Raw genomic sequence first — 21,413 nt, 5'->3', positions numbered from 1 at the left:
ACTGTATTTCACATTTATGAGAAATGATAGGTTGTCACTTAGTGAATTAGATAGCATTTTTGTTTTCAAGATAAAGCAAAACAGCCTTTATTTAAATATCTTTAAATACTTACAGTCATTTCCCTCATAATTCAAAGACTCAGGTTATTAGAGGGCCTAAGGTTTCCCATCTGATGTTGATCACTTTATAGATGCAATGGTCCCGAGTATGAATGAAGATTAATTTGCAACATATCCTGCACATCTGAGCATGTCTCAGATTTGTGCCTTGAACTCATTTTTCTAACTCATCTGAATCCACCAGATTGTGACTGAGTCATCACTATTTCTTTTAACAAGAACAATATTCTCACGGCAGCTTTTATTCTGTACTTCTGAGGTTATATAGATATTTCTTTCTTGGTCTTGTTTGTTTCAAATCAAGCAGAACTTTTCTGCTGGATCAATTTATATCTAAGTAGCTCTATTTCAGAAACAGAAGGCTGTAACCTTGTTGCAGCTTGTATGAAATCATCCATGGTAAGGGTGAATTCTGAACTTTCAGTATCCAGACCTGGAATAAAAGTAAAATGGTTTGGATTAAAATTAAAATTCTTTTGGACATACCACATAGTGTATGTTGCTCCTGGCTAGGCAAGATGATAAAAAAAAATTATAAAAATAATAATAATGCTGGTCTAACCATTGTTCCTTTGCTCATGCTTAAATCAGTTTATAGGTGTTGCTTCTTATATGACTTACTCACTCATGCCTTACACTGAACAAAATATCAATTCACAGGTAAATCAGTATTTCTCTAAAAAAGCCAGTAAGCTTTAAAAGATCAATAAATCTTAACCTACAGCACTAGTAGTAATAGAAAAACAACATACAGTAATGAGAGAACTAATAAATATGCTCAGAAATAATGGATGTGATTCAGTACATTTGTTCTTCAAAGCTTTAAAAATTAAAGTGTGTTGCCTGCTTCTTGCCAGCCTCCATGTGTACCAGAGAACCAATTACACATTCTCCTAATTTCTAGTAATAGTTTTCCAGCTTCTCTCAAGCATTTATTTGGAGATAAATCACAATCCAATTTTCTGGTTTTACTACTGAATAATGGAGGTTTTCTCTACTTTCAAAAAAACCTTATTTGATTTATGTGGATGCTCATCTCACAGCCACAACTTTGGGCAGCATTATAATTAGCAACTAGAACAATAATACATAATGATAAATGTTTGAGATTGCAAAAAAAAACTTCACATTCCAATTTATAATAAAACATCAGCCAGCAGAGTTTAATGAACCTCCCAATCTATGGGGAATAACCAGGTCTTTAGTGCTACGTGAAAGGATAGCAGGATTGGAGACATCTGGATCTCTTACTGAATGCAAGCCAGAACTTTGTAAAATACTTGCTCATCTTTTAACCTGTGTCTATTATACACATTATACAAGTTGAGTTTATTAACCTTTGAGTCATCTAGCTTTGTTCCTTACCTTCTTCTATCCATTCCACTTTTCTTCTGATAGCAAACATCATGGCATCTGAGCAGAGTGCATACAAGTCTGCTCCTGTTAAATGTGCAGGGCATCTGTCTAGGACAGTAAGGAGATTCACAGCTGGGTCCAGTTTAAACCTATCACAAAAGGATATCGCCAAGGATTTTAGAAAAAAGAAATGCAATCAGAATATAATATTGGAAATAGGACAGAAATGTTTTATAAAAGCATGGCTTCATATGTATAACATTCTTTAAATATTGTAGTTAACTTAAAATAATATGCATTGAGTTAAAACTCATAAGCCAGAGCAGGCAGCATATAATGTTCATAAGTATATTTTATTCACAATCCTCAACAAGTTTTAAGAGCATCATTTAACTCATATACATCAGTTATATGCATACTGATATGTCAGAGTTTAGGCAGCGTAACTAGTATTATGAGATAAACCCAGGAGCAAAACACAGCACACAGCCTTTAAGATAATTAATAGTGGTTTATATACAGCTAAATATATACAGACTTATACGTGGTAAATACCTTATCATACAGCTACTGACACACAGAGCAATGAGATACACAACAAGAGAGAACATGAGAAGGAAGATGCCCTCTAATGGCTTCCCTTATATAGATAGCTTCTTACCCAGCTTCTTAAAGTGGCAGTAACCCTGCTGCCTCATTCCCATTGCATCAGCTTTCAGTTGCCTCCGCTTACAACCTTCCATCAGTTTACAGCTATTAAATCTACATATCCTGACACTTCTTCCATTTAAAGCTATACAGCTGATAATCCGAAACCTTTAACAAATCAGCTTTTCTACCATTACAATATTTCTACATGTTTACTCAATGAAGATATAAAAATATATTGAGGTTAATGTTATCCTCTTAGCAGATTTATCTTTAACAAATGAATATATAATTCAGTTGCAATAATTAGTACAGATATTTCTTAAGAATTGTAATTGGTACTGTTATGTATTATAATAACCAAAAACAGGCACTTACTTTCTGGTGATGGCACTCAGTACTTGTAGCTGAGAATCTCGGTCTTCATTTATACCTACATAAACCAATTTATCAAATCTGCCAGGAATACAAAAATATTTTTTGCAATTAAAATAAGGCAGCCATCTTCCATATAATGCACTCAGATCATATATCAATAACCATCACCTAACAATTTGTTTTTGCTTTTATTCAATATATTAATATGAATTGTACAACTTCATGTGCTTCACTTCTATAAAATCTTTGCGTATGTTAAACGTGAAACAGAATTGCCATAATACAATAAGATTCTCCATTTTCAATACTCTTCCAGCATCCCAAATGAATCTTTACAGATTCCTAATATAAACCAACCTCCTGTATCACCAAGTCTATTTATATATTGCATTAATATTTATTTATTTTAAACATTTATATATAGCCAGCTTCTATCAATGGAACAGAGAATTCCCAAAGTATCCCAGAGTTAACTTATTCTTAGAAAAAACACTCACTGTAGCAGTTTATTTATTTTATTAACACATCCAACAAACTAATCAGTAAAATTTCTCTAAAGAAAGCATCTCAATTTTTAGCCTTTTTGGACAACTAAGGTGCTGTGTTTGCAGATCTAAGAGGGTAGGAATATTATCCCAACCCTAAGTTTTTTCATAACAAAAAACACCAAAATTAAGTATAATGAAAAAGATAAGTTGAATCCTATGTTTATCTAGTTTTACCCAAGAGTTATACTCTTAAAAGATTCATGGTTATAATAGCAGACAGAGAAAGTTGTGATGTGAACCTTTACCTGCCTGGCCTGAGTAAAGCTGAATCCAGCAGATCAGGTCTGTTTGTAGCTCCAATAACAAATACATCTTGAGAAGAGTGAAGCCCATCCAGTTCTGCTAGTAACTGAGATACAACTCTACCAAGGGAAACATTTTAATAGAGTTCTATCAATCTTTGTGGATTCACTGAACGGGTAACTCACTTAAAACAGCATATACACAAGTATCTTTTCTAGGCATGTACCCAGCCAGATTCAAAATATAATAGTAATAACAGATGTATACTATGAACACATAAAATACCATGCCCTCAAAAGCAATTCATGCAGGCAAGATATATTTAGAGGTACAAAGCATTGTACACCACCTATTTAATATGTATCAAAGTAGTTTACCAGGATACAGCAAAACACTAAGATTGCTAAAATAAAATGGTACAAAATAATCCTCGCTTAATGACTAATTGGGAAAGGGAATTTCTGTTGCTAAGTAAAGCAGTTAGCTGAAACATCATGTGATAGCAGCAGTTAGTGACAGCAGTTTTGGTAGTCCTAGTTACAGATGTTAGGGGAGGACCTCATGCTTCTGCCCTGCATGAACTGCCAGTTCCACACCATGGCTCCTCTCTAGCGAGGTCCAGCAAGCTCCCTTTGGTAGACAAAGCCCAGCTGACCTTCACCATCTTCATCCCACTGTTGGATCAAGGCAGAGCGCAAGGGTGCGGTCCTGGGACGTATGTGGCAAGTAGAACAGAGTGGTGGAGCCTCATCTGCCAAAGGTAGCTTGCTGAGCCTGGTTGCGGAGGAGGCAGAGTGGTGGCATGAGCACTGGCTCGCCAAGCCAAGGTGTCAACACTGTCAGCCAATTGCCAACAGCTGCCAATTTCACCCAGTGAGCCAATGTTTGCATCACTGCCCTTCCTCCTCCATTGGCTCCACCCTGCTGCTTCCTCCCTTGCTGGACCTGGCAAGCTCACTTGCCAGGCCCCACTCAGAATCTAGATCCTGGGCCAGCAGTGGGAGAAAGAAGACAATGAAGGTCAGCTGGGGGATGGTGGGGTGTGGAACGGGTAGGCGGTAGTGGTAGAATGCCAAGAGGACAGAGTTGGGGGGTGATATGTGGGTAGGGGAAATTGAAGTACTGTATTTTTTGGAGTATAAGACTAACCAGAGTATAAGACGCACCTTAGTTTTTGAGAAGGAAAATAAGAAAAAAGCTGATTGGTGGGTGGATCAGCTTCAGAAAAAGATTTCTTTTCTGAAGCTTCTTTCAGAGACTTTTTTTTAACCTTCTTTCAGAGGCTTTTATTCTGAAATTTTATCTGTACTCTGTTCAATCTCCTTTCTTTGGTATTGGTATGTAGATTAACCTCTTCCGATCAATTGGTTATTGTGTCATTCTCTAGATTTGTTAACATAGTTTGGTTAGAACCTTTACTGATTCTTCTTTTGTTGCTTGCCATATTATTTTAGATAAAAGCCTTTCAGAGGCTTTTATTCTGAACCTTCGTTTCTGAAGATTTTTTTCTGAACCTTCTTTTCAGAGGCTTCTTTCAGCCTCTGTTTGAGAGGCTGGGCGGGGCTACATTCGGAGTATAAGACATACCCAGATTTTCACCCTCTATTTGGAGGGGGAAAGGTGCATTTTATAATCTGAAAAATATGGTACATGGTGTGGTCATAAATGTAGGCCAGTTGCCAAATACCCAAATTTTCATGATGTGACTATGGGGGTGCTGCAACAGTTATAATGTCAAGGGTCTTAACTACCATTTGTTGAACACTATCATAACTTCAGATGGCCATTGATGCATGATGATTAAACAAGGACTATATGTAAAATAAAGTGACACTACAAACTCTGTACCTCTGTGATTGGAGGAGGAACTAAGGACATAAAAAGTGTATTCATTCACTGCATATAGCCTTGGGACTCCAGGCTGCCTCTGGCCTGTTCATAGTTCATTATCCTAATAATCATCCCTGAACAAGTGGTCCCTTTTTTTGCAATGTCCACATTTTCTTTCAAACAACAGCCAAGAATTATTGGAAATAATTTTGTTAATGTTTGGAGGTGAATTCAGAAATCCTGGAGATCAATATTTCTATGCATTAGATACCCAAAAAGTTGTGAGATGTGAACGTGCATTACAGCATTCTTACAAATGTTTAGCTTAAGAATTGTTAGGTATTACCTTACATCATGGGTTGATGTTAGGTATTACCTTACATCGTGGGTTGTTCTGTCCGGTTCTTGCGAACCGGTAGTCAAAGCGGTGGGAGGCTCCGCCTACCCTCCCAGATGTCATAATGGATGATCTGCGCATGTGCTCCAGTTGCAAACCGGTAGTAAAGGTAAGTAGAACCTACCCCTGCCTTACATGCATATATAATGTATGCACCAATCAATACTGATTGAAGAAAGGAGATTGGTTCAGAATGCAGATGTCTAGCTATTAAAACTGGTTTCTGAAGAGCCAAACTTATTTCAGCAAAGCTAAAATATTTACAAGTTTTGTGATATTATTTGCTGCTAAATCTGCTATTTTCTTTATTAAATATAGGTATTAATTGCAACCTCATTGGAAGCCAGCATTTGGTAGAAAGAAAGATGAATATATTTCAACATATTTTAACATGTTTACCTGATCTAGAACTAAGTTCACAAAAGATATGTGCATAATGAAATAGATACGTCTGCACTTTTAGCATGTACAATTAAAGGGGGTGGGGGGAAGGCAAGGACCACTCTTTATGCCTGCCCAGAACAGTATGAGTGCAGATAGGGAAATGTTTTGTGCATGTGTGAATGTTTTAATGTTTTCACAAAGCGAGTTAGGGAGGCCACTAGTAAAATCAGCATTGAACAACTCAAAACAGGATGCTAAGACTTCATTATTAACAAGCAGTACTCACCTGTCCATCACACCCTGTGAATCGCCACTTCGTCCACGACTGGGGGCCAATGAATCAAGCTCATCAAAAAAGATAATGCAGGGAGCAGCTGCCCTAGCTCTGGCAAACACTGAGGAAAGAGATAAATAGTACTCAGGTTGTATATTATATTAAAGCCAGCAACAAATATATTAATTATAAAACAAACTAGACTGCCACCTAGAGAGAGATGCACATTAGGACACATGCTGTAATTTTAAGAATGGGAAGATCAGACCTGGCCACAGAATGTCTGAAAAATAGAGCAACTACTCTTCTTTAAACAGACATGGAGACAGGCCCTTCGATTGGCCCACCTCAGATGACTGATGGACCCAAAAATGTTCCAGAGAGAGCTTGGCATGTTCCCCAAATATTTGATGGGAGGGTTCAGCCAAGGTCCTACTTGTTGCATGGAATTGGCAGGTGTTTGGGGCCTTGGATCATATTTTGCCTATGTGGCCTATTCCTATGTGCCAATCCTGGGATATGCCTTGTTTTACTGAGGGGCTATTACTGAGGGGCTATTCCTCCTAGGATTGCTGCACCTTGCCAAAGTGTGTGGCTACGGGCAAGCACCAATACGCTGAACTTACCAATAAGGTTTGACTACAGCTGTGCATACTCAGCAGAGAGAGTATTTAAGCTACAAAGAAACTAAGATCTTTTGCTAGAAGCAACTCCAGCATCTGGCTTGCCTATTGTGACACTTGGAATCTAGTTCTTTCCCACCCTGGCTTGTTATTAACCATGACCCCTTGATCTGGAAATCTTTGGCTTGACTTTGGACTGATTGACATGGAAATTTGCATTGCTCAGTTAAGTCTTATATATAGTTAATTGCTTTTTCTGCCACCTTGCTGTTGGGATTTACAGAAGCAAGTCTTTCTCTTAATAATCTGTCCCTAGGAACTGAATCTGGTTTCTGAATCTGGTATTAAAGTGAAAATGTAATGCCTCTACTTTGTGAGCTGTACTGTTTACCAGTTTGTTTCCAGGTGCATTTTAAAATACTGAATTTTACCTATAAAGCCCTATGTAGCATAGGGCCTGGTTACTAAATGTTTATCATAGTAAGGATATTAATGAGTTACACCCGAAGTTGTGGCTTATGAAGCAGAGTACCGTTAGAGTTTTACGCACAGAAACGGTTTGAGAGTAATTGTGAATAACATACAGACAAACTGGTTTTTATAGTATTTTACTTTTAGGGAAAAGCAAAATCATAGTCCTTTAACAATCCAAGTCTTAGCCATATGAAGTGCAATATAAGATCAATCCAGGGATATAAAATCTTCTTACCAGTTTGTAGAAAAATACAAGGAACGATCAGGAACAATATAAAAACAGTTCAATAAATATCAGAAAGCAGTAATAATGATCAAACAGTTGATCATAGAGAGATCAAAAAGAGTTACAGCGTAGCAGCAGGTAAAAAATGGTGTAGTGTTCCCAACTAACCATACTTTAGCTCTCCTTAAATACATTGGCTATAGAGCTCAGCCAATCAGGATGCACAATGACTCAGCACAGTTCTTAAAGCTACATAATACATTCACATAATACAAACATACAATGTTGGCTTATATATTTCCTGGCCAACCAATTAGACAATACCCATTTCCTAACAGTAGCTGCCTGCCAATTTGATGTTGAACATTGGCATGCTTTCCTTCAATTAAACAATGCAATCTATTGCGATCCTGGAAACGCACCTTCCCTGTAGAAGCACTTGTCTTCTGGAATGTTGTTGCCCCTAAAATTCAGATGGCCCTGCTCTGGCTCTTCATCCAGGCCCAAGATATATTCTCATCTTATTCCCATTTCTATTACAGTTACTAGTGATCTGCATAAACACATTTGGATATGTGTACGCACTTACAAGATTATATACATGCATAAATGCAATAGCCACAAAGATATGGATATTGTTTCAGGTTGGAGTGATTTGCGAGAATTATTTTCTATGTTAGCCTGGCTATAAAGGAAGCTTCTCCACAGATCTAAGCCCTCCATGTAAACACTATGGCTTCACACTTACCTTCACGGACATTTTCTTCACTCTGCCCAACATACATGCTAATAAGTTCAGGGCCCTTTACACTGAAATGAAAAAATACAGGGTTAGTTATTCCAATAGTGCAATTTCCAAACTCTCCTGACAACTTATATCACAAAACCCACCTGAGGAAAGTCATAGTACACTCTGTTGCTACTGCTTTAGCTAGCAATGTCTTCCCTGTTCCAGGAGGACCATAGAGCAGAAGGCCAGAGCGGTGAAGGCCTAAAGACAATAACTCTGGGTGTTCCAATGGAAGCTGAACGGTGTCCAGGATTTCCTTTTTCACATTCTGAAGCCCTCCAATATCTTGCCAGAAGACAGAGGGAATCTGCAGAAGACAAAAGACTTAAAACTTGCCAGTGCTATTATATACCCAACCCCAAGTCAAACGTTATGATGCCTTCAAAGATCACAAGACACTATTTTTATTTCTACAGAACCACAACTATTGCACACTACCCTCTCTCTCCCTCTGAAAGATGCCTCAAGGTCTCTGAAGAGTAGTTTTCACATGAAATACTGTGGCTTTTATATCATATGCCTTATATTTACCAGCAATTCCCTTAAAATCAAAAAGCAAAGCAAATTTTAATAAAAAGTGCTGGAAAATTTATAGATAGCAATTAATTTATTTTTTCCTACACTTTATAGTAAATTGCCTATTTTTTCTGTACTTGTACTCTTCATTTGATTTTTAAAATTTATGATTGGCTATTGTATTGATTAAATTGCTTTTTTTGGCTCTTTACAACTATAACTCTAAAGTTTTATAAATATGTTACCAAGAACCCAAAAGCCCTCCAGTTTCTCTTTATTTTGAAATATACTCCATTTATTACAACCATTCATCAAATCAAGATGGAATGTAAGTGTTGGTATGTTTTTTATATTTATTAGGGGATCATACTTTGCCTTGTACTTATTAAGAGTCATACCTTTGGGGCTCCTACTGCCTGTGAATGAGCATCATGAAGTTTATCTAGTGCAACACTGAAATCTTCTGCAAGAAGAGGGAAACCAGCAGCATAAAAATCATATTCTTCTTCTTCATTTGGTCCCCCTGGGAAGCTGCTGAAGAAGGCATAGAAAGTGTCAACAGTCCCAATGCTGCCCAAAGATATATCCAAGGAGGTTTTCCAAAAGGCAACTGGACTTTCTTGGGTTTTTTTTCCTTTGAAAATGTTTTCAAGAAAACCAAGAAAATCCAGCTTTGGGTCAACCATGGCCTGGATGATTGAGTAGTTCAATAAACATGCTGCCCAAAGATGACTGGACGGATCCAGCAGTTTAAAACTCTAGAATTGAATTGAAAAGCTACTGCACTGACATCCAATAAGTCTGATATCATGTTCATTACAAGATGCTAAACAAGCATAAGATTATGGATTTACAAAGCAAAAGATGTAATTTTCAAATAAAACAGGTGTGAGTTAAGCACTCTCCTCAAAGAAACCAAGCAGCCATGTCCCCAGAAGGCTCAATGCAGCTTCTCTAAACACTTTCCTCAGCTGTCTGAGCCTCCATCTGCATTTCCTGAATCTATCACACTGTCAGTGAAAGAGCAGACAAGGAGTTCTTCCCAAGCTGTAGTAACCATTACAGATCTAGGAACTATGGCTGCAAATAGGGACCGACAACAAGAAGAATGTAGAAGCTTATTTACATGCTTTGAAAGGTAGTATGCTTTTACCCCCAAATATGCATTCAGTATAATGTTATTAAAGTCTTCTCAGTAAAATATTAATAATAAAACTTGACATAAACAGAAAATCAAATTCTTCCCTATTGCTACAGTTTGAAAACTGATACCCCATTCCAACCACACTTAGTTTAATGTCACATGTTAATGTGTCAAAAAAGACATATTTACATTTACAGTTACTATTTAAATGCTCAGAAGCCTGAAAATATTTTATTCCAGTACCTTGAATTCTGCATCCTTGTACAGGCAGCACGGCTGCTGTGGGAAAGTAAAGCACAGAAATCTCCTAGAACAAAGCCCTGAAAACATGGATTAAAATATAGGTGCAGCAAGTCCCATGACAAACAGACAAAGAATTCTGAAACGAATGAATGAAGATATTTCATTCTCTGCATGGTAAAAGTAGTCTGTATGAATTGCTGTGTGAAAGCCATTCCCTTAACACATTGTGTGAGCGTATAAATGAAGTAACAGAGGTAATACTTATATTGTTTGTTTGAAAGTACTTATAACAGAAATAATTAAAAAGATGTCACTATGCATGTCATTATTTCTAAGCCAGGGCTGTCAAACTTGTGGCCCACGAACCAGATGTGTCACACCCTGGCCATGCTCACCCCTGATTTAGCGAAGGGGGAAAAAGTCCCAATATGTTATGTGACACCGCCGTGAGTTTGACACCCCTGTTCTAAGCCAACAAGATCAAAGGTAAAATTCTGAGAGCTAAAATCCACACATCAGGACTGCACTATTTTATAATCCAGGCTGTTTTGTTCATCACTAACTTTCAGGGAAAACCCTGTTTGTGCAAATGTTTACAATTATGGATTATGTTTATACATATATTATTATTTACAAATCCTTATAATTCTACGAACTTAAATACAATAAAATAAGGAGAAAATATATAAAATAGACAAGCACAGTTTAAACTATCGGACATTATAATTATTAGTATGATATTAGATATATTATAATGTTTATTATAATAAAACTATTTAAAATTATTAAAATTGCTACCAATGGTCTCATTGTGCTATCTGAACACTGCTGTGAAGACTAATTTCACCATTTTATATAAAGGTGTCAGAATAAAGGCACATTTGACTTTAAGGGGCAATCTGTTCCATAGAGGGGAATGTAACCAAGAATGTCATTTTTTGGGGTCCTAACCACAATCTTTTTCTGGGTGGATGCTCAGAGTCATCCTTCCCTGCTAAATTGTTTGGGCAGGCAAATTCTACCTGAAAAAGATAATCCTAATGGGTTACAATAACCAAACCATCCTATGACATTTTGAGATCTCAAATCTAGATCCCCCTTATTCTTTGTCTTTTCTATCTAGCTACTGCATTAACAATCACTCACCGCACTCTGCTGGGCTAGCTTGGTCAGGCTTACTTCTTTGCCCAGTGGAAAATTCTGTGTTAGCATGCTAAGAATGGCCTTCCTCTGCTCTTCAGTTGGTGTTTCAATTTTCACCTCATGAAGGAATGCTGTTTGCACATCTGAAGGAACATCTGCAAGTTTACTTGTTGTGCCTACCACCAGCACAGGATAACTGTTAAGAAACATACAAATGTGCTTAAACATTTCATAGCTGCAGTATAGGAGCTAGAAAACAAATACCATGGACTTTATCCCAATAATTTACATGATTTGTGACATCATTTCTGTAGTTATAAAAGACCACTATTTTAATCCAAATCAAATTTCAAATCAAATCGGATTAGATTCAGATGAGAAAACAGGGATCAGACTGAACCTTCCTGAAGCCACATTAGGAATGCAGAATTCAAAATATCTTTAGACTGTATTTTATAAGAATGTATACATTGCTCTCCATTGTTTTTTATAAGAACAATTTCAAGATAGAGAAGGAAAAATAGAAATCATGTAAATATATGCTTAATTCAATTCAACACTGTCCTATTACATTTTTAAAAATTATTTTGTTATGTCTCTTGCTCAGAATTCCTTCTGAAATTTTACAGGTTTCTTACATAGGGAAGTTACAGTGGAATGTATCATTTTCATATAAATAATTTACATTAAAAAACATGTTTTGTTCTTAAATTTTCCAAACTGGAAAAGCTGGTTTAGCCCAAGAGCTCATGAAGGTATGAAACCTGGCAAACATAGTACTATTTGAGTTATTCAACCTACAAATTCCATTCAATTTCTAGTAAAGGAAATCATCAAGAATTTTAAAAAATATATTTTTAAAGGTACTAGGCCCAGAACACCACCATTTGCTTGCTTGAAATTTGCTATTTTTCCAAAATGGACTACTGATTCTGAAAAGTTATTCAATTTTATCACATTGGGAAAAAATCCAGACAAAGATACAGCAGAGAGATTTCGATTCAATTTGGCCTTAGGTTGATCAGGGAGCCTTTGAATCAGTTTGAAAATCAGTTTGGAATCATTTTCCAACTTACTGAAACATGGTTAATCTTGCAGTCTTTGTAGATGCTTGGTTGAATATAAAATTGAGTTTCTAATAGATTTTAAGGTTTATTAGAAGACAGAGAAAAAGGGTGGCAATTCTATTATCCAACTGCTAATAATATACACAGCTTTCTGCTAGGATTTCTGAAATATGAAAAAATCATATAGTGGATTTGTGTGCATTCCTATTCACTATTTACAAAAATGAATTATACTAATGCCACTTATATGTGTTTATTCTTATTTTATCACATTATTACAATTATTTTTAAAAGATTAGAATATTAAAAGCTAAAGCTATTAACTAAATTAATAGTAAAAATAGTTTACTGCTCTATAGTAAAAATCTCTGTTTTCAGCACTTTCTGAATAGCAATAGCACTTAGACCTATATACTGCTTCACAGTGCTTTAGAGTCCTCTCTAAGCAGTTTAGAGAATCAACATATTGCCCCCACCCTCACCGCAAGAATCTGATTCTCATTTTACTGACCTCAGAAGGATGGAAGGCTGAGTCAACCTTGAGCCATTGAGATATAGTTAAATTCATTGTAGAACCATAATGATGGGAATCTTCCAGAGATAAAATAGTACATACCTAGTATTTATCTCTCTTTCCAAAAGAAGGTGCCTTAATGCAAGAATGACCCTGGAGTCTTCCCCAAATCCATCACGATCTCTTCCCAGCAGCTCTACATCTTTCATCAGCAGGACACAAGGACTATAAAGCTCAGCCTCTGAGAAGGCATTATGTAGTTTTACTTCTGTAGATCCACTTGTATCACCACACAAAGCAACACAATTCACCTAGCATGAAGTCAGATGGCAGAGATAAAGAAGATGCCATGTAAAAATAAAGATAAAACTATAATAGTGGATCAGTTTCAATCAGTACAAAAACATATAGAAAATAAGATAATTCCACCAATTAAAATTAATAAAGTATCTCATTTATAAAATTAAGTTGTTCTACATTTGCGTAGACTAGAGCTAAGCTATGCAAAACAATTCAATTATAACAATTTCAAGTTTGAAATTTCACAAAACTTCCATCTCAGGGCAGACTGCTTTTTCAAGCATTTTGGAAACATTTTGGGTTTGGAAATGGATGCACTTGGGGCACATCCAAGATGTTTGGAATAGCAGTTACATTTTTTAAAAAAGGTAAAATTCAGAAACTTACAATATTTATACTCAAAACACTTGAAATCAAAATGTTTTGCACATCACTAGCATAAAATAATCATTTTCATGAACAAACTACTCTCATAAACAGAAGCACAGAAGTATGCACACATGTATTCCTTGTTTTTGTCAAAAATGAAAGAAACAAACAGGATTTAGATGTGGGACAGGAAAGGATTGCTGAACTGGATAAAGAGAAGAAAACTGGGTGCCAAGGAGAAGAGTTAAGAGAGAGGAAATGGAAAGAAGGAAAAACCCTGGGAGGGGGTTATTAAGAAAGGTAAAATTTTTCATGCAAGCAATGACAGACAGTGAAGTTGAAAAAGAGTTATTAAAGTTGAAATTGAGAATTATTAAAAACTATAGTCCAGAAGCATTTGAAAGATACGTAGCAAGACCAAGCTGAAGAAAGAGTGTTCAGCTCAGAGAAACACTGTAGAGAAATCACTCTTCTTTCAATGTTAATGGACTGAAAAGCACATTTCTTTTTGAAAGTACAAAAATGTTCGTTCAGCACTTTACTCTGAATATATTTATCATTCTAAAATTACCTTGAAGAAATGAAGATTGAGACGGCTACAGGCAGCTCTAACAGCTGTAATTTTCCCCACACCACTGGGTCCTGAAAGAAGAATACTTCCAGAGCCATTTAGGAGGGTTTCTCTGAAACATAGAAAATATTTTTTTAAAAAAATCATGGCATAATTTTAATTCAAAAAGGAAGAAGAGGGAGACTGCAAGAACATACAAATGGAAGAGCTCTAAGAGTTAATGAAAATTTCATTCATCTTAAAGAAAAGAATCTGGAAAACACCAGCTCTTTTTTCACTGTTACATACAAGTAAGCAATAGCTGAGGTTTCATATTTTCACAGCATTTCTTATATACTAAACAATCCATTTAGGGTTATGATTTTAAAATGACGCACATAAGTATTTTGCATAAACGTCAGTCAAAGAACCTTATGCTTCAGAGAGAGAGTAAAATAAAGTTTTCAGACTCCTCAAATATCACAATAGGAAACAACAAAAAACTATAATCACAAACCTATTACTATCTTTATTGGTTGATTATGTGTCATCAAGCCACTATCAACTTTTACCAGTTGCATAGATTTCCAGGAGAAAACTGGTCCCTCAAGTTTTCCAACAATACATCTATCACCACTCTAATTTTTACTACTAGATGTTATCTTCTTTTCTGTTTACTTTTCTGAGCATTATGGAATTCTTCAGGAAATATTACAGAGAATCCATCATCATACAAATCAGTCCAGAGGCACAAATGACCATGCTCAAATTATCAAATTATATAAAGAACACTAATTATTCCCAATAATATTCTCTAATACCAAATTTCAAAAACATCACTACTCTTTCTAAAGTTTACAAAAGAAACAGTATGAAATAGCACTTAGAAATAGCACTTATATACCGCTTCACAATGCGTTACAGCCCTCTCTAAGCAGTTTACAGAGTCAGCATATTGCCCCCAACAATCTAAATCCCCAAATAATGTCTTTGTTGTTGTCACTAAAATGATCATCCACCTCCAACATCTTTCTATATGGCTGCTATCCAATTAGCAGCTTGCTTTAGCTGGGAACCTTGGATGACCATCATATCTTGACTGATCCTGCTAAGATTATATACTGGCATACATTCCTAGCATTTTTCATTCCCTTCCACTACCACAATGAGGGAGTACAAAGCGGGGGGGTGGGGGGGTGGAACACTACTACATGGTAGAATTCAAATCCACAGATGACTTACCTATTGTGTAAATGAGGGCCAAGGATGTCACAGAGCTGTTTCACTGCACTGCAAAGCCCAGCAGGAGACAAACTGCTCCAAAAACTACAGCCATTATGAGATGGAAAAGATGGAATAGCACTGTTTGTAGAACCTACCTAAAAGGTAAGGCAATAACACCTGTTTTCTCAACCAGATTCATAAAAGCAGAGAAACTATTTCTGTGAATACCTTTGATGCTAACAGCCCTGCCAAATTTTAACCAAAGGGAAAAAGAAATGGTCTATAGCTGTGATGGCGAACCTATAGGTGGCACGCAGAGCCATATTGGTGGGCATGTGAGCGCTGCCCTAGCTCAGCTCCAGCACGCATGTGCGCGCTGGCCAGCTGATTTTTGGGCCTTCTGAGCCCACCGGAAGTTGGCAAATGGACTTTTCCCGGCCTCTGGTGGGGTGGGGAAGGATGTTTTTGCCCTCTCCAGGCTCCAGAAAGCTTCTGGAGCCTGGGAAGGGCAAAAAAAGGGCCTACCGTGCCCACCGTGTCATCACATGCCAAAAGTGGGGGGAGCATGGGGGGGCACGCGTTTGTGTGTGGAGGGCAGGGTGCATAGAATTATGGGTGTGGGCATGCCTGCGACTACCCCGCACTCCCCCAGCTTTTGGCACGCAATGACAGAAAGGTTAGCCATCACTGGTCTATAGTTTTGTAAGAAGCTAAACTTTGGAAGTAAAAAGAGATCCCACTGATAAGCATTACATTTTTCTTATGTTTTTGTATCTACTATCATTTTATGCTCCAAAAAAGGGGACATTTTTGTCTAAGTCCATATTTCTTGTAGGTATATAAGAAAGTATACAAGAAGCTGCATGTCAGTAGTGGCAATTCTAAAACAGTTGTGGAGAGGAAGAGCTGAAGTGAGTTTTTTATCTAATACTTCCCAGTCTTGCTCCTGAGCAAAATTCAGACCCCACTGTAAGAACTGAGCAGTTTTCAAATAAATATTAAAATTAAGCTAAGAGCACCACAGACACTTACAAACAAGATATCCAAAAGCTCTTTATTTTATGTATTCTTACTAACTTACCAGGAATAAAGAAGTATTCTGAGTATCAGCTAAATACCCTACACTTTGCTGTATTTTCTCTGCTGGTAATATTCTTTTCACCCTAAAGCAGAGCTCTGGCCATCTAAGGAAAGAACAAATGAGTTATAATTTGGAACCACATATCTGACATTTTACATTACAACATTTAATTATTCCAGTTATTCCTGTTGTAGATTTCAAAATCAGCAACAAGTATAACTGGAATTAAATTTTGTGAGGGCGCAAGTTTTTAACAGTTTTGCAATTGTCATCACATTTCATTTATTACCGCCATTATCATTTTCTAGCTTGGAATATCTAATTTCTAAAATCACTGTAGTATACCAAAATCCAGAACAAGTTTCAACATTCTATGTCAGTTCTTCCAAAACACTATTTCAAAGAAATCCAAACTGATAGCGCATATATTAAGAGTAGGTAGCCCATTTAGCTTTTGACAATAACATACCTGATAAACTTTGTTGAATTTTCTTCTAAGAATTCAGGATGTCCAACAGTTGGGAGACAAAGAATATCATTCTCTTGTACAAGCCTGTAAAAAATATCTATAATGAAGAATTATATTGAAGCCAACTCCTTCTCTCCCTCTCTGCCTTTTTTTAATTCCCAGTGAATCTAACACAATCCCTTCATTTTAAAGCTATATGATCCTGTAACTCTTCTTTTCGGGTAAATACCCAAGGAATATGAATGAATGAATGAATGAATGAATGAATGAAGATAGATAAATAAAGATATAGATATATATGATATAGCAATGGACTAAAAGAAATTATTGAAATATTTCAATTTCTGTTGAAGAAACAATATAATAACATCAGTGAATACATGCTTCTCATATGTGGAATTATCTTTCTTTATTAGATTAAGATTTGCTATAGAAAATTATAATCAATAAGGGAAATCTTTTCTAGAGAATGAAATACTGCTGAATTTAAATCACATAATGATATCAAGTTGTTAACAATATACAAAGGAAAAATATAGAAAAAAGCAAATAGGACCAGCAGTTTACATTCAATTTATACTGTAGGTTTCTGGAAAGAACATTAAACATGCTTTGGAATTAGCATTATTGGCTGCAGAAAAAGGGAGAATTTTTGAGTAATTTCTATTAGATAATAATTTAGAACATGCATCTACAGGCACACAAAACAGAAAAAAACTAAATAGTAGCGTTGTCTTGGATAACTCTGAAAAAAAATTAACTGACATGTACAGTAAGACCATATGTACCCTGTTCAGTATGCTTATTAAGTAAAAAATAAGAGCAAGATTATCTCAAAATGGATCAAAAGTCAACTTGTTATCTTTACTAATAGGCTAACCTGGGAGTTTGAAAGTGCTGATAAAGAATTTGATCATAGATTCCTCTGGTGTTGTAGGTTGGTGAAGTCACAATTTCTATGTGTAGTTCTTTGGCAATGGGTGGCACAGATAGCAAAGATCGACTTCCTTTTATCTCTTGCACACCAGCAGCTTCCTCATATCTCTATAGAGGACAATTAGCCATATTCTAATTATGCTATATGTGCTTAATAGCTAGGAGATTAAATTAATATTACTTTATAGCAACCTGCAAGATATCAATTCTTTTCACATTTAATCTTTATAATGATTGTAACTGTCTACTGCATTTCATTTTTCTAAGCCCTGGCAATTTATGACTCCCTCCTTGCAAAATAAAGTGCTTGGAACTTAACATCCTAAATGACCCCTTTCATCTCTTCATTTCTAAGTTAATTATTCTAAAAACCCATGATAACACCTAATGAAATTAATTCTATGAAATATGCTTTTAATTCTTCAGCTTTCAAAATATTACCAGAAATATAAATCGGCCTGCTGCAAAATACAAGTAATCGACTTTATGACAATTGAGCCCAAAATTTCTTTTGCTAAGCAAGACAATTGTTAAGTGAATTTTGCCCCATTTTATGACCTTTCTTGCCACAGTTGTTAAGTAAATCATTGCAGTTGTTAAATTAATAACACAATTAAGTGAATTTGGTTTCCCCATTGATTTTGCTTGAGGTCCCAAAAGATGATCACATGATCCACTGCAATCATCATAAATATGAATCAGTTGCCAAGCATCTGAATTTTGATCATATTACCATAGGGATACTGCAATGGTCGTAAGTGTGGAAAATGGTCATAAGTCACTTTTTCAGTGCTGTTGTAACTTTGAACAGTCACTAAATGAACTGTTGTAAATTGAGGACTACCTGTATCATATCCAAAGCTATGGTCATTCAGCAGAATGGAATTTTCTGCAATATGAGAGATTCCTATGTCCTCTCCTCCCTTCATCCCACACTTCACTGTTCAATAGATCCCTGCCATTCCTCTATTCCCATGTATCTAAAGTAGGAGAAAAATCCAGACTTCTCCCCAATTCAACTTAAAGATAACACCTGATCATCAAAATATATATCTGTTTTGGAATATTTATGACAATAACTTGTAATTTACAAATAATAGGGGCATTTTTTTCAAAGCTTTATAAATCTTGTTCATCTTGTAAATAAAGCAACAGGAAGCCATCATCTGCCAACCTCCTCTTTACTATCTGAGACTTTCTCCTGCAGCCATTCCATTATCTTTCTGGCATGAACTCTGGCTTCCTTAGAAGAATCTGTCCACACAATGCTTGATTTGACACTTTCCAAAACACTTGTTAAATGCTATATGGGCTTTTGTATTTGTTTTTTAAGGCAGGTTTACTAATGGCTTGTATATTGGGAAGTGGGTTGCCAGAAAGAACCTAACCTAAGAAAATGATTAGACCAGGAGTTCCTAAACCTTTTGCCATCACACCTCCTTTAAAAGTACGCACCTTCCCTAAAAATCCAAATACCAAAATAAACAAAATCGAACTATGAAAACAATACAACGAAACTTTAGGAAAGGTGGATTTATTCTTACAATGAAACTAAAAAGTTCTTTGAATCTCGCCGGGGCTCAGTCTTGGCCACCCCAAGGGAAGTACTATATACCTGAACATTTGGGAAATCCTGGATTACAAACAAATCTATTCATGTTTTGAAACTTGAGAAAAAGCTGTCAAGTTAGGCATTTCCCAAATTTTTTAGGAGCTCAAAAGGTTTACCATCAGTGTCTCAAGATGGGATCCACTGATCTAAAATTCAGTGACATTTATGCTACTCTAAGCCAGTGGTGGGATTCAGCCAGTTTGCACCACTTTGGGAAAACCAGTTGTTAACTTTCTGAGCAGTTTGGCAAACTGGTTGTTGGAAGAAATAATTAGGGCAGAGAACCAGTTGTTAAATTACTTGAATCCCACTACTGCTCTAAGCCAGGGGTGGGCAAATGTGGCCCTTTTACAACCTGTGGACTTCAACTCCCAGTATTCCTGAGACAGCAAAGCTGGCTCAGGAATTCTGGGAGTTGAAGTCCACAGGTCATAAAGGGACCATATTTGCCCACCCCTGCTCTAAGCCCATAGTTAATCACATAATACTAGATAGATCAATTGCCTAACTTGCTCTGAGGAATTCATGCTCAAAATCTCCAACTCCACCCTACTAACAGGTATTCGCAATTCTATCGTTCAGCAACGCCCACCTGGATCGTCAGGACGTTCCCTTCCAAAGGATCGCAGGAGAGATTGAAAGCCAGACTGGCAGGAATCAGTGCACTCTCGTTCGGAAAGGCGTCCGCACTTGCGGCTTGCGGGTGCCCGTCCTCGTTCTCTCCATGCGGGAAATACCACTGGGGCCTGAGAACTTGCACAGAGGCCAAACGGGGGGACGTGCACCCCGGCAAGTCTCCCTCGCGCCTCCGCAGTACCACCCATTCTCCTTGGAAGAGGCCCAGGCTGTGCAAGCAGCCAGGGGTCACCCAGAGAGACTGATCTGCCACAGGGTCTCCTCCCCACAGAGCAGGGTGGCCCCGCTGCGCCCCCACCAGCCGCTCCCCGCCGCGCGCCCAAGCGGAAACCAAAGGCGGCTGCAGGTCCCTCCGGTCCCGGCCCTCTACGAAGCTTCGCCATTCCGTCACAGCCAAGCGAGTGCCAAAGCCCAGCAGTCCCTGAAGAGCCGGTCGGCTCTCCAATACGCGCAGTCCCGAGCCGGGTAGGATCTCCCCGCGCCGTACGAGGATGCTGGAGCTCGAGCCGGCCCATGGTCGAGGAGCCCGCCCTGAGGTTCCCGCCGCGGATGAGCCCAGCAACACCCAGCCGAGCAGCGGCGGCCTCCGCACGGGCCAAACCCTCACGGTCCTGCCCGCCACCAGTCCCAGCCGCCTCAGGAAGGCCCGGCTCAGCCACAGTTCCGGCGCTGCCGAGGCTTCTGCCTCCAGTAGCGCCGCGCACAAGAGTATCGGCTGCAACTTGGTCCCTGCCGGCCGTACAGCCAACACTAGAAAGCCGCTCGGGCAGGCCGTTGCCCACGCTCCCTTAGCCGGGGCCACCAGTAACCCCGTGGCCGGTGGCAGGTCCTGAGGAACGGGCTCGTCCAGGCTCCGGAGCACCGCCGCCGCCCCCGCCGCCATGGAAAGGCAGCCAAGGGTAAAAGTCTAGAGAAGAAACGAAGGAAACTTCACTCCGCCATAGAGAAAGGCGCAAAGCCCGCACCGTTCCAAGCACTTCCGGTCTGAAGCCAACCGGTTTTCTACCCGAGCGCCCAACCGAAGAAGTTGATCGGCGTGGGAACGGAAAGATGCCAATGGCTACCTGTATAAGCAGTGCTGGAGCCGGCAGCGCAGAATAGATAAAGGGGAAAAAATAAGATGTGTTCTTAGTTTATAACTTCCGGGTAAATCTTGCCACTTCTTAAAGCCTTTCTCTCCCCATGAAAACAGGAGCTTAGTTTAATCTTTAGGATCCAAGTGCCAAAGCCCACTGTAACAACATCGCCAAAAAGGCATTAAGGGTTGTAAACCTAATCTTGGGTAGCTTCTTCTCGGGTAATATTACACTACTAACCA

The 21,413-nt window shown here is 37.9% G+C and overlaps 1 protein-coding gene across 3 annotated transcripts; it reads right to left on the bottom strand.

Annotated features, from left to right (window-relative positions):
* Positions 1 to 56: 56 nt before the first annotated feature.
* PEX6 (peroxisomal biogenesis factor 6) lies at positions 57 to 21,232 on the bottom strand. 3 transcript variants are annotated; one of them, XR_015731556.1, is made up of 17 exons: positions 20,052 to 21,184; positions 17,792 to 17,955; positions 16,912 to 16,995; positions 16,443 to 16,545; positions 15,380 to 15,516; positions 14,159 to 14,270; positions 13,021 to 13,229; positions 11,341 to 11,533; positions 10,195 to 10,271; positions 9,206 to 9,341; positions 8,393 to 8,598; positions 8,250 to 8,311; positions 6,191 to 6,299; positions 3,300 to 3,412; positions 2,503 to 2,580; positions 1,486 to 1,625; positions 57 to 553 (listed from the first exon to the last, which is right to left on the bottom strand). XR_015731556.1 is itself a non-coding variant. In XM_034427562.3 (17 exons), the coding sequence occupies exons 1-17, from the start codon at positions 20,976 to 20,978 to the stop codon at positions 420 to 422; spliced, it is 2,988 nt and encodes a 995-aa protein (XP_034283453.2). In that variant the 5' UTR covers positions 20,979 to 21,232; the 3' UTR covers positions 57 to 419. The 3 variants fall into 3 exon arrangements, 2 of the variants coding, with proteins under 2 accessions (XP_034283453.2, XP_034283454.2); XM_034427562.3 differs by having other exon boundaries at positions 3,296 to 3,412; positions 20,052 to 21,232; XM_034427563.3 differs by having other exon boundaries at positions 3,296 to 3,412; positions 9,206 to 9,338.
* Positions 21,233 to 21,413: the final 181 nt, after the last annotated feature.

Source organism: Pantherophis guttatus, chromosome 1 (genome assembly GCF_059756535.1).
Source record: "Pantherophis guttatus breed Tessera chromosome 1, ASM5975653v1, whole genome shotgun sequence".
In the NCBI taxonomy this organism is placed as follows: Eukaryota; Metazoa; Chordata; class Lepidosauria; order Squamata; family Colubridae; genus Pantherophis; species Pantherophis guttatus.
Note: the sequence above shows the minus strand (reverse complement) of the source record. Positions and strands in the feature narration are given on the sequence as shown.

What these genes read in the sequence shown, in the direction of transcription:
- PEX6 (XM_034427562.3), bottom strand. Translation starts at nt 20,978, where the DNA reads ATGGCGGCGGGGGCGGCGGCGGTGCTCCGGAGCCTGGACGAGCCCGTT. An exon ending in ACAAGGATGCAGAATTCAAG is followed by an intron (nt 9,342 to 10,194) that starts GTACTGGAATAA and finishes TGCCTTCTTCAG; the next exon opens with CAGCTTCCCAGGGGGACCAA. An exon ending in TGTACTATGACTTTCCTCAG is followed by an intron (nt 8,312 to 8,392) that starts GTGGGTTTTGTG and finishes TTTTCATTTCAG; the next exon opens with TGTAAAGGGCCCTGAACTTA.